Below are 13,651 nucleotides of genomic sequence, written 5' to 3' on the forward strand. Positions count from 1 at the left end.
CATCAGCAGCTGAGATGTCCTTGTGGCATCCTCACTTTGCATCAGAACCAGTTTGTAACTGCTTGCAAGTTTTGGCCATGGCTCTGTATTCTGAAACGTTTGAAGACTCTCCAAGTGGAACTTACCTTACAGGTATGATTTTCCACTGTTCAACTTCAAAATGAGTTAAACATTGTCAAGGCTGATTCCCCACTCTGGCACTTCAAGTGCAGAAGGTGGGGGCCCGCAAGGATTCAAAAAAATTAATACGGGCCACTCCAGGCTTGTATTAAACTCCCAAGGTTACCGCTTCTCTCTGACCTTGGATAGATAGATGCTGCCACCACCCGAATGCAAACCCCTTGGAACCCAGGAAGGCACATTTGGCCATACAAACTGTAAGAGACTAATTAATTAAGATGAGCTATTATCAGCAGGAGAAAAAAAAACTTTGACAGGTGTGTCAACTTGTCTAAATTCACCATCTTGATTATCAATACAAAAGCTTTTTTTCTCCTGCTGATAATAGCTCATCTTAATTAAACACGCTTATTTTAATTGGCTTACCTTAACTGGCTTACTTTAACTGGCTTGGGTCAAGGAAGTTTTCCCCACGTTTGATGATAGCAATATTTGGCAAACGCATTCTTTTTCAGGAACCCCTGGTAGTTAAGTAGCAGTTTAATGTAATTTTCATATACTTCTGTTCTTTCTGGTTCCAGCCAAAATAGGAAGCAAAATTACTGAAGTAGTATGAGGATTTTTGTGGCATTTTTCAACCCAACCAGGGCCAGAATATCTTTGGAAACTTCATGCGAGACTTCTCTTTTTGGCTTGGGTGAGTGGGTGGCATTTGTGAGAGAACCTGTGTTTTGAGAGAAGGAGACACAGAAGGTTGTGGTCTGCATAAGTCCTCATCACATGTTGGGACCGTTTGGATGAAAAAGGTCCAGACAGCCTCAAATTAAAGTCATGGTTGTTAACTACAAAACAGGATCATCGTTAAAGTTACTTGAAGTTTATATGTACCTTAATGTGTTCCGGTCCTCAGAAGTTCAAAACTTTTTCAGTGTATTCATTGATAGGAAAATGCGACTTAAATTATCCAAAAAGTAGTCTTTGTAACCTTTGACCAGTCTACATATTTATAATTCAGAGGCTTTTGGCATTGGATTTTTTAATATAACACAGGATATCCACGTCCCTTGTGTCTATATTAAATTACTGCTGGTAAGTTTGCACAGAGAATTCTCTTTTCTTTTAGAGAACTGAGCGAGACTAATTGTATATTCAAAATTACGTACGGTAGATTTAAATTCTGGGCTTTAGCAATAAATGTTCTATTTGCCGTCCATTAATTGTTTCATCAGAGACCTGTTTAGGGTAAAACTTTAAATTAATTGTTCAATTGCTTAATGACTGTAATTTCACTTTAGAGCCAACTTTGCTTGATTAAAGCTGCTTTAACTGAAACAGCCAAAATTTTTGTTGATAAATTTTGTTCTTAAAAGTTGGTGTGAATTTTTCCTTTCATGGAATTAGACTTCTGTAAATAAGGATATACAGTACTATCCTATTTTTGATAAAAACTACAAGGAATGTAGACAGTTTAGGGATTTTTTTTAAACTCGTAAAGAAACCAAAATGGAAAAGATGTTTCAATTAATGTGTCTGTTTTCATTTTGATTGCAAAATGTGTTTTTAGTAGAATGTAGTTGCTTAGTTGGTTGGCTAGATGTATTCCCTTTAGGAGGGATTGGCTAAGGAAATGTCACTACACTCCAAGCATTACTCCCCCCCACCCATTTTCCCAATATATCCCATTTGCAACATCCACTGTTTTTCTTCTCCTAAACACGAAGAACTACACTCCAGTTTTTATATAGTAACAAGATTTAGGTTCGTAGATCTCAAAGCACTTTACAAAGATAGATTAACACCATTATCCTGCACTTTCTGTATATTCGAATATACAATGGAGACTATGCAAGTGCATTAAATGGGCCAGGTGTTTAACATCCCAACTCCAATCTGTTTGTTATCTGAGGTAACCTAGTTCACATTATTTACAGGAAACTTGAGAAGATGAGTACTGTATAAAAAAAAATGTGGTAATCAAAGTCAAGTGTGGTAAATAAAAGTTGCCTTTTTCTGGTTGACTTTCATGCCCGTGAACCCAAGTATAAAAAGCTGACAAAGCTACTGATTAGATGTCAGTTCAAAGTGATTATTAAAAGACAATTGTTAGATTCTAGTGATGAGCTTGCAACAGCTTCCTTAGTATCAGAGCTTTAGGAAGAGCTTTAAAGCCAGCTTGTCATTAACTAATAAATTTGTTAGTCTCTAAGGTGCCACAAGTACTCCTTTTCTTCTTGTCATTAGCGTGGTTCTTCCAATTTGATTGTAGGCCTATGATAGTATGAAAGTAACGACTGTCCTTAGAAGCAGCTCTCCCAGGTAGTTTTTAAAGTGTTAAGAATAAATTTAGAAATCATTCAAAGGAAGATTGAAGTTTTTCTTTTCATTATTCACGTGCATATGTACCTGCTCGTTTTGCTATTGAAAGAGTAAACAATATTGGAGATTTGCAGCACTTAATTGTACCAGCGAAGGTGCCAGTTGCATGGTCTCAGAGTCAGTCTGAACTTTGAAATGTTGCTTGTTTTGGAGAACTGTTTTTTTTTAATTCCCTAAAATAAGAGAGGTACTATAATGGAGGCTCCGACAGGAAAGAAACTGACATTAGCCCAAAAAGGAGAGCATAGAGGGTTGATTTTGTGAATATCAAATATGTTAACGCATTTCTAGGATGATTGCTTTAGCTATAGATAGCTACATGGGGCTCTTATAACCTATATTTGCATTAAGAAAATATTTTTAAAAACAAAAATAATAAATGAAGTACTGGTTGCATGCAGGAAATAAAACCTATTTAGTTAGCCACTTTGAAGCTATATGACATATCAGGTTCATGATTCACGGTGCACCACCAGTGTTGCCCAGAGGCACCAGGTACATCCCCTTTGAAGTGGCAGTGTTCATAGTGGGCGCTGTAGCAGCTGTCAGCAGTGAAGAGATTAAACATTCCAACATTTTTGGGTGGCACTGTCGTCTTTGTATCAGGCACCGTCTTCAAAAAGTGAATGATTTTTCCTAATGATTACATTTAATAGATACAAATAAGAAGAAACTAAGATTTCTACATGCACCCAACACTTGCATACTCTACCTTAATCTACATGCAGCTTATGAAATATGGTGTGAATAAACTCCATTGAGATTCAAACAGAACACAAGATATTGTATTCTAATAATATTGGTAGGGAGAAGAGTTGATTAGTTCGTGAATGGAAATCTGGGATTATTTTCTAGAAGAGTTCAGTTCAGACCTCCAAGTTAGCCCTAAAAAGGGGTCTGCTAGACTTGAACGGATTGGTAACTGAAATAACCTATTGGATTGATTCACTTCAATCCAGTGACCAAAAGTAATGTACTATTGGGCACTTGCAGGACTGGATTTGCAAATCTAATTTGCAAACCTGGATGTCTAACGTTACTTTTGACTGCTATAAGTACCCCTCAAACAGCTTTTAGGTTCCTAAATATGACTTCAGTTGCTTAACTTCAAGCACCCCCTCAAGTCATAAATTTAAGGCCAGAAAGGACCACCAGATCACCCAGTCTGACCTCCAGTATATCACTGCCATTAAACACCATCCAGCCATTTCCTCACTACACCCAAGAATCAGAATTAGACCAAAGAATTACAGCATTCAGGAGAGTGAACTGTTGTGTGCCACAGCCAGAGAAAATAGGTGGGATTAAGGTGCACCAGATTTTTTGCAATAAAAATATAAACTTTTCTGTGCAATACATTGTGTTTTCAAAGGAAAAAAAAATAGGGTCAATAATTTAGAATTTTCAGCCTTTTCACAAATTTTCTTAAAGTATCATAAAAAGGAGGGAACCATTAATGTTGATTACAAAACGTATGAGTTAACCTATTTCAGGCTTAGTTTAATTTCACATTAGTGTTGATAATAGTTACGTTTTGTTTTGCTGTCCGTTCAAGACATATTCCTCAACATCCTCTTGCAAAGCAAGTAGAATAGTTGCCATACCTGTACAGCTTTCCAATAACGACCCACCAGAGTCTGGAGCTGAGTGTATCGATAAAGGGAGCTCTCGATCGAGGACACAAGGTGAAACTCATTACTGTCCTTTTTTGAGGCAAGTTTGTCATCCTCCAGTTTTTGATTTCACCAGAGGAAGTTGAAGGTGATGCATGTCAAGTACTTTGGTAGCTATTTACCAAGGCCGCTCTAGCAGATGACATGCTGTCACTGCTGGCCAAGGGATGCGTAGTAAATTCAATTCCTTTGTTGCAGTCTGTGAAAAGGTTTAAACAGGATTTGTTTTGACTTGTGCTCTGGAGAAAAGATTGATTTCCTTCACTAGCTAGGTCTATTTTGATCTTTTTAATATGGCCTTTTACTTCCAAAAGCAGATTCACACAGATATAGCAACTGTAAATCACAGTTGTTCTGTGGCAGGCTATGGGTATGGTTTTTATTGGAACTACGTAAAGCCAATGAATATAACCTTTTAACATGCAGACATTGTAAGAAATATTAAGTCCCATAGATTGTAAATGAGTTTCATTTGTTAAAGGGTAATATCAAGCAGAATATTATTGCAGTTCGTGAACTAGACTGACTTTAGAAGTTAATTCAACTGATACTGGATAATAATAATTCAACATAATGTGCTCATGCTGTTAGATTTGAACAGAAAAATTATCTAAATAGCTATAATGAAAAGTTTGGTTTTGCAAAGATAGAATAGCAGTTTCACCTTGAATTTTAACCACCCTCTGAAAGAATGCTTTGTATGTTAACAAAAATTTAATATTAATATATTGAATTCAAGTTGTTTATCACTCTGACTAAAATTGAGTTTTGTTGGGACTTAGTCTCCTGAGTGCCTAGGTCAGTTCTGAAAATCAGACTTAAGTTCCTAAGTCACTTAGGCACTTTTGAAAATGTTATCCCTGATCTTTGTGCTGTGTGTGTATATTATGAAGACATCTATAGCAACTCTGGACAAGATCCTTCATTAGTATAAATTGCCATAGCTTCACTGGAGCTGCACTGACTTACCTTGCTGAGAATGGCGTCCTCCATAGTTCAGGTTGTGCTCAGATTCGTAGTTCTCATAGGGATTAAATCCTTTTTGTTACTTAAGCAGAATGTTGTGGACCTGCACCAGAGTCACAACACTTGCTCTTGGGCAGAGTTAATTTTTTGGAGAATAACAAATATTTTCAATAACATGAGTTACGTTACTCTTTTTTTTTTAAATTTAGACTTGCAGTCTAATATTTCCTTCAGATTCCACTAACAAACGGGTTGCTTCTAGCATGTTGAAGTTCAAGTCTATGTACCTGCACACAACTCAAACATAGGCTAGTTTAAAAAAAGTTATTAGCATTATTCATCATAACTGTTGTATTCATGCTTTCCTAGCAAACACAACCAGTTTACAGTAGAAGCAGTGACACTCTGTTTGTTCTCTCACACACACACACACACACACACACACACACACACACACACACACACACACACACACACACACACAACACACACACACCCCTCTTTCACTCTCTGGCTCCTCCTCCCTGGGGAGTCCCTATAACTGCAACCTTGGATTTTCTTCATTAGCACATTGTAGATATCTGAAACCTGTCTGTGAGCAGGAGAACTTAATTTTGGTGAGGCCAGAGTTAAGATTACACATGTGAGATTCTGAAGAATTGGTTATGTGCATTATGCAGGGCTGAAAGGTGGAACTGAAAGATAGTTTGTTGTGGTGGTGAGATGTCTGAGTGGGTGTTAAGGATTGTAACCTCAGGCATGCAAATTGAGGGTGATCTGGATATTAAATGGCTATTGTCTTGATTTATTTTTTACAATTCCATTGGTAGGAAATATGTGTAAGCAACCTTAACTCTGTTAACCTTCAAAAGGTTGAAGACGCACTACCAGGAAACAGTATAGCTTGGGTGGGAGGAGTCGGTGATGCGATTCAGCATTAGGCTGAATCATGAATTAAGTAGCAAGGGTTTGGCTAAAGAAACCCATTTCATATTTTTTGGTTGTATAGCATGAGGCCATTTCACCAAGCACCAGGCCCAATTAATGCCTGGAACTTTGAGGCAGGTCTCCCTCCCTTTAATATTGTAACTGATGCAGTTGTGGAGTGCTGCTTTAAATCCATTTATGTGTCATTCTTCTTTCTCCTACATGTCCAGATCAACCTCTTATCTTTGTGCTTACACAAATTATCTAATTGCAGGGGAAGGGCTCTGGTTTAATCTTGATGGATGTGTGTAGAATTATAATAGGTACCGAGGTATTTACAGCTTCTTTTATTAAAATGAGATTTCCAAAACTTTGTCCACTAATGACAGTGCTGTTTAATTCTATAGTTTTTGTTATAAGCAAAGTCCAGAACTTGATTCTTTCCCTACAAAACATACAGGACCAGATGATACTGTAACATTTTTAGAAATGTATCATTTGTGCTTAGATTTTCAAAGAAATAACAGCTTTTAAACACTAAATATTTTTCCCCTTCATATAAAATTGAAACTGCCCACAGTGACCTCAGTGTATATACAGTAGTGTGGGGATCTAGAGGTGACTAATTACTATATAAAGTGCATGAAATATATAATATTCAAGATATTGAATAAGAGAAGCTAGTGTGCACATGTATTTTTCTCGAGAGTTGATTTTAGGATATCTTGCAATATGTTCCAAGATAACTTGGAAAAGAACTGATGTCAATGTATTTTTAGCAAGGGTGGGTAAAGCAGTCTTGTAAAAAGAACCTTGAATGCAAGTCTGACTGTTTAACTCTTAGATATAAGGTGAGTGAGATATAAACTTGTATTGAACCAGCCTCTGTTGGTGAGAGAGAGAGAGAGAGAGAGGGAGAAGCTTTCGAGCTTACACAGAGCTCTTCTTTAGGTCTGGAAAACATACCCAAGGCAGCTCTACGCTACAAATTTCAATCTGTGCAGCTGCAGAGATGCAGCTGTGTCTCTGTAGGCATCTGGTGCAGGGGGTTGGGGTGCAGGAGGGAGTACGGGGTTTGGGAGGGGGTGCGGTGTGCAGGAAAGGTGCAGGGTGCAGCAGGGGGCTCAAGACGGGGTTGGGGTTAATGAGGGGTGCGGCAGGGGGCTCAAGGCAAGGGATAAGGGGGCTCGGGGCAGGGGGTTTGGGGTGCGGCAGGGGGTTGGGATGTGGGGTGCAGGAGGTGTTCAGGGTGCAGGCTCCGGCCCGGCGCCACTTACCTGGAGCAGCTCTAGGGTGGCAGTGGCTTGCAGCGGGGCTCAGGCAGGCTGAGGCCGTGTCCCTAAGGGAGGGGGAGGAGCAGAGGGCACCACGCGCTGCCCTCACCTGCGGATACCTCCCCCAAAGCTCCCATTGGCTGCAGGGGGGGCGATGCCTGCAGGCAAGGGCAGCGCATGGAGCCCTCTACCCCCCAGTGCCCCAGGGGCCATGGTACTGGCCGCTTCTCGGAGCGACACAAGGCTGGCAATCCCGTGGGCCAGATCCAGCCCACAGGCTGTAGTTTGCCCACCCCAGAACTAGATAATGTCCCAATGGTTCAGAATTAGTTCAGTTTGCAACCCCTCAGCTCCATTCTTCCTTATGAGTTCCATCTTCATTCTTTTCCCTCTCCATGATATGTATAGCTGTGCCTGCTGCCTATTATTGGGCTTCAGAGTAGCAGCCGTGTTAATCTGTATTCGCAAAAAGAAAAGGAGTACTTGTGGCACCTTAGAGACTAACAAATTTATTAGAGCATAAGCTTTCGTAAGTGAGCTGTAGCTCACGAAAGCTTATGCTCTAATAAATTTGTTAGTCTCTAAGGTGCCACAAGTACTCCTTTTCTTTTTATTATTGGGCTATCACTCATCCATTTACTGAGTCTCATTCCCTGTGGCTGTTGCTTGTTTGCAAGGAAGAGAGGCCAAGAAAACAATCAGAAATGACTAAATGTAGCAAAGCCCAGTTCTAGAGAGAAGACATGAAACCCTTAGCTCTCACCATTCCTTTTGTAGGATCACCTCAGATTGTGCACTTCGCAAATCCTCTCTCCATGAGTCACTGCCTCAAGTCTGTGTGTGTCAGCATGCCATCTCCGAAAGGCTGCTTTTTAACAGATTCCTATAGTTTGTAATAATACCTAACATTTTATATAGTGCTTCACATCTGAAAACCACTGCAGAAAAACATTAGTTACTCCTCATGACACCTCTGGGAGGGAGAGAGAAGAACTAATATGTTTAACTTTTTTTTAAATTAAATGGTAGAGAAAACACCTGGAAGGTGTTTCCCCTTTTTCCCCCATTAGATGGATCTAATGATCTGAGAAAGATCAAGCTGGCTAACATTCTGACTTGTGCAGTGACACTGGATGCCTGAACAATCAGTGTCTTTTAGAGTCTGCCATTTAAGCAGATCTTTGTTTCTTTTTGTCACTGCTTGGAAGCCATCATAGCTAACCATACTCCAGTTTACCTGCTCATTTTGCACTAGATTCTAATACCCTTATTCATGCTTAGGAGTATCTTAGGCTGAGGTACTCCCATTGAAACCACATGTACTAATTGCAGAGTAATGTGTTATTCAGAGTGAGTAAGCTTGAAACCTGCCCCTTTCTATAGTATTTTCATCTTTTCTATATAAAATAGCCATGTGCTTTTCCTCTATGAATAGTTTAAACCAAGATTTGGCTTAAAACTTGCAACACTGTACTCCTTTGTTAACAGATTATATAGTAGTTATATGGCTGGGTCTGAGCAAGACTAGCATTTTAATAAAGGGAAAGATGGTCCAATGATAGGAGTTGGATTAACAAGTTAGGCATTCTTTTTCCTGAGTCTGCCACTGATTCTTTGTGAGACCATGGGCAAATCTAGTAATATCTGTACCTCAATTTCTTCAACTATAAAGTGAGGATTATTTCTTACCTCACCATGCTCTGTAAGGCTTAACTCATTAAGGTTTGTAAAACTCTGTGAACTCCTTTAAATACAAGAGCAAAATATTTCATTATTGTGGGAGTTGTGAAGCCCAAAGCTCAAAAGAATTACCAATGTTACAAGAAACCTGCTGCAAAAATAGTGAGCAAGTTTGGGAAGGACCCTATAGTCCAAACCCGTGATGCTGGAAGTTTCTTTCACCTTCTATAAGTACTACAGCTGATGAGTTTTAAAACAATGCAAAGTTTAATTTAAAAAAAAAATCTAATTCCTATTAAACTTTGTGATTGGTCTCCAAAGCTGTCACTCTTTGTAACATATGAGAACAATGTAACTGAGTTGTGTTCCCTCTTAATATGCCACAACTGAATGGAAGATAAGAATCCTTTTACATTCCAGAAAACTTTTCAATTTTAATACTGTTAAATAAAGTTATGGGTTCATGTTAAAATATATAAAATTATGAGGTCCCCACTTAGTGAAATAGTGCAGAAATCATTAGAATGACATTGCACATCAGATGAACACTGGCCTACAGTTACAGAATGAACCCTATTAAAATAATAGTTTTTTAAAATTTTAAATGGTAATAATTTCACCATTCACCAAATGAAAATGGAGGGAAAGCAGCTTGGCCCATTCAACAAAAGAAGCAACTTTGAGGCTTGTAAAGCTTTCTAAGTTTTTCTCCCACAGGAATACTTGTCATGCAAGGTTAAAGCTTTGAGGTTTAAGTTTGTGTAGTTCACAGAATATACATCTCAAGTTAGTCAGGCTAAAGGACATGAAAACGTAGGACAAACCAAAAGGGCAGAATCATCACCTTTCAAATCTTGGTGACACAGTTCTAGCATGCTTTGAACCTAAGAATAAAACGGAATGGATTCCTGCTTTAAACATTTTCTTACATAGTGGAAATAAAATTCCTTTACAAAGTAATCTTTCATATTTCTTAGTGTATGCTTGGACCAAATGACTTATAATACATGTATGTTAAAGTGTTTAAGTATAAGAGCTGTCCATCTAATGATGCCAAGATTCTACGCCATCATTGGAAAACACTGATATTTACAATTACAGTGGGTGTTCTGTAAGCCAGCAATTTAACAATGTAAACATTAGTAGTAACATGAACTCAGAAGTACATTTTGAACACTGATTGCTAGACTAAATAATCCAGAACAAGTGAATATTGTCATCCTTATTGTACAATGTTCTGAAAGCATTTACCAGAATGAAAAATAAAATAAGTCATAAGAACATGTCCCTTGGAATATTTGTAATAGTGAGTTCAATTGTTAACTTTAAAAGTGAACACTGCAAGACTAGAAATAGATGTTGATATACTGTAGTACATTCCACATTTGGGCGATAGCAAGGCTTTGAGTCGGGCACTGTTAGTGTAGTGACTGGATAGGAAGTCATGACAACAATGTGTGCAGCCTTAGTTCACATGTGGGCTAGGACATCAGGACATGTTTCACTGTATTATGGAATCTTTACCTTCCAACCAGCACATCTGGACCAACCGCTATGGGGTGAAGGGCACAACAGCCCCATGCTGCGCTTCAGCATCAGTGCTGCATACAAGCCCTGATCCAGAGGCTATTAAACAAGGTAGCACATACTGACGTACAGTATATGGTGTTACTAGAGTGCAGTATATGGCGTTGAAATCTTGCTTCAAAATGAAATTTCAGGGAAAAAAAATGGGGAGAGGGGGTAACATTTTCACAATTTGTTCTCCACTTTCCAGCCAGCTGTAGTGTTCCAACTATGATTTCTGTGCAGATCTGGGGAAATTATGTGAAACAGTAGTTGCTGCTGTTACCATTTTCATTTCACATACATATACTCGCCTAGCACAGAGCTTCTTTGTACTACTACCATTAGAATTGCCCAGCCTACAGCAAGAATAGTGGCTTTACAGGAAAGGCATGGCAGTAAATCACCTGGCCACACAGACCCAGGTGAATACAATTTCCTTTCTAATGACTGTGACTAAAAAATGGGTACCTTCTGTGAACCTTCAGATCCAGTAAACTGGAATTACTGCAGTAACTAAAACTCGAGCAGGGTGTTATATTTTTACATTTGATTTACTTCCCTATTCATCCTTCAGGCTTTATTGGGTTGGGATTTTTTTTTAAGGGACCCTACTTCGTGAACTAATTATGACAAATGTTGTCACAACATCTGTTGCCTGCTTTAAATTATCTCCTAGTCTGTTGGAATTCATCTTGAAGGCATTTTCGTAATGAAATATTTCTTTTGTGAACATTAATACAACCTGTGGGAGATTTGAATAAAAAAGAAAATCCGCCAGTCCTGCCAAGAGAATAGCCTACGTGCCAGCTAGTTTTTTTGTTATCCTGCATTCCGTGACATTAATATAGTTTGTTTCCAAGACTCTTAACAGCAAATGGATAAATAGTTTGTTATATTATGGAAAAGTTCTTCTTGAAAAGAGAGCAGGTAATGTGGACTTTAATTAGGGTGATTGCTTCCCAGAATGGATGGATTAGGGCTGTATGCTGCATTCAGGTAACTGAACATCACATTCATCATAGGATATTGTACTAAATGGATTTCTTCCCCCTGAATGCATGATTAGTGTATAAAGACATGACAAGTCAGTTATCTTTTTAATCCAGTCTGTAGCAGAGCAAAAGACTTTTTCCTTTTACTTTAGATAAGATTTTCCTTGCAGCTATTTGCATGGAATCAGGGAGGTGATATTTTTGGTTACTCTTTAGTACAGGTCTCTGTGTCTGCCTCAGCTTGTGTTTTATCTACAACATTTCATTTGAACATGTCCAGCGCTGTTTGTTAAATCGCATTAAATGTTCGTGTTCCCGCAAAACCTTACTTAAAGAAAACCCCATCGGTTTTGCAAAAGTGATCTTTATGTTGTTACTGCCACAATCTCACACGATTTAAATGGATACAATTGGTAGAATGATTGGTAAATATTACTTTTTGGAACTGGAACGCTTCTTGCATTTTGTATTTCTTTTAGACAGTTTTAGGGTGGATTTCACTGGAAGGACCCAGTTCAGAGATAATTACTGCACCACACCTTTACATGGAGGGGCGGAAGGGGGCTATTGTCGAGTTGGCCAAAGGAAGGGGGAACAGTGCTTTACAGGTGGGGAGAGGGGAGAGTCAGGGGCTCATATGAACGATCTAGCAGCGAGCCAACTGCCCTTTCATATAGCCCACCTTAACCCTCCTATGAGGAGGGGTGGATAAGGTCCCAGCAATGGGTTGGCTGGGAGACCTAGATGGAAAAGAGTGTTGGGATGGTAGAAGCCCCCAGGATAGTTATTGAATGAACATGGGGCTATCTGCACTGTACACTTTTATCTGCCAGATAGTCCCAGACATTTAATAATAGTGTTGCGGCCTTATTAAAACCATATCACGCGTCTCCTGTCCTTTCAGTATAGCTGGACAGTAAGGAACACATGTATAATTTATACAGATGACCATGATCAAAACAATTCCCTTTCAATTTAATGATCGTGGTACTTGGGTGCTGAAAAGTTCTTTTTCATCCATATTTAGTGAAATTCCTATAAAGTAGCTTTGAGTTTTTTGACCTGCTGAAATATTTGCTAGTTTTGGTAAGCCATGATTGGTAAACCATGATTAGCAGAGAGTAAGCTGGAGATAGAGCAAAATAGTAACAATCCTGGCAGGAGAAGAATATAATAAACATTTTGGTTGTATTGCCTGACCACAACACAAACATTTCAGAGAGAGTTTTATAGGTTGGTATTTAAGTATGGTTAGTTATTAAAATGAACTTTTCCAAGTTCACAGAGATTTGTTTCACTTTTTTTATGTTGCCTTGCATTTAACTCTTGAAAATGACTGTAACCAAAATGATCATGAAAACACTGTGACATAGTGGATTTCTTTTCCCAGAAATACCTCAGGAACTTTTTCTGCATGATGCTCAAGTCTCCATCATCTCCGTTACACATTGATAAAGTGGGACCAACCCTATCAAAACACACCATCTGTGAGTTCTCACCATTCTTCAAGAAAGGAGTGTTTGACTACAGCAGCCACGGGACCGGCTAACTGTGTGCCCGGGACTCTTTGCCAGTGGAGCAGAATCCAAAGATGTGCCTTCCATTCTGTGGTGTCAGAAAAATGCAAACAAAGACTCAATCTCCATGCCTGAAAATTTCCATCTGAAATTTTGCCAGTTAAAAACAGATATGCAACAATGCTGACTTTCATCCTATAGCGGTTGTTGTATTTAGTGCCTGCATTTTCTTGGCTTGGAATATACAAAAATTTGTTAGCACTAGTTGCTCTGGTATGATTTACAAAAAAATCTAATTCTCATGCTGTATTGGGATCCACTCATTAGTGAAAGTGGTTCCTTTACATTTGCTCAGACAATTCATTATAGTACTGCAAGACTATCTCCTGTTTACTGTGGCTATGTAGTCATAAGGGGAGTTTTTCTAATGTTCAGTTTCCACCAAGCTGTTTCTTAAGATTATTTCCTGTTTTTCATTTCCCCTTAACATAGTGTGGCATTTGAGATGATACTCATGCTCCATTGGTATTTATTTATCCCAAGAAGCACAGTTTAAC

General features: G+C 38.8%; 1 protein-coding gene across 3 annotated transcripts in view; it reads left to right on the forward strand.

Moving 5' to 3' along the window:
* The window catches only part of KIF16B (kinesin family member 16B), a 285,774-nt gene that overhangs the window by 217,882 nt on the left and 54,241 nt on the right, over positions 1–13,651 (forward strand). For 2 of the 3 annotated variants that reach the window (XM_038396918.2, XM_038396916.2), the window contains one exon: positions 12,968–13,186. The exons of the other annotated variant lie outside the window; for it this stretch is intronic. In XM_038396918.2, the coding sequence (XP_038252846.1) occupies positions 12,968–13,126 (159 nt within the window). In that variant the 3' untranslated portion in view covers positions 13,127–13,186. Of the gene's footprint in view, positions 1–12,967; positions 13,187–13,651 lie in introns of those variants that run through there. 3 annotated transcript variants of the gene reach the window in all.

The sequence above is a fragment of the Dermochelys coriacea genome, chromosome 3, assembly GCF_009764565.3.
Source record: "Dermochelys coriacea isolate rDerCor1 chromosome 3, rDerCor1.pri.v4, whole genome shotgun sequence".
Taxonomy (NCBI): Eukaryota; Metazoa; Chordata; order Testudines; family Dermochelyidae; genus Dermochelys; species Dermochelys coriacea.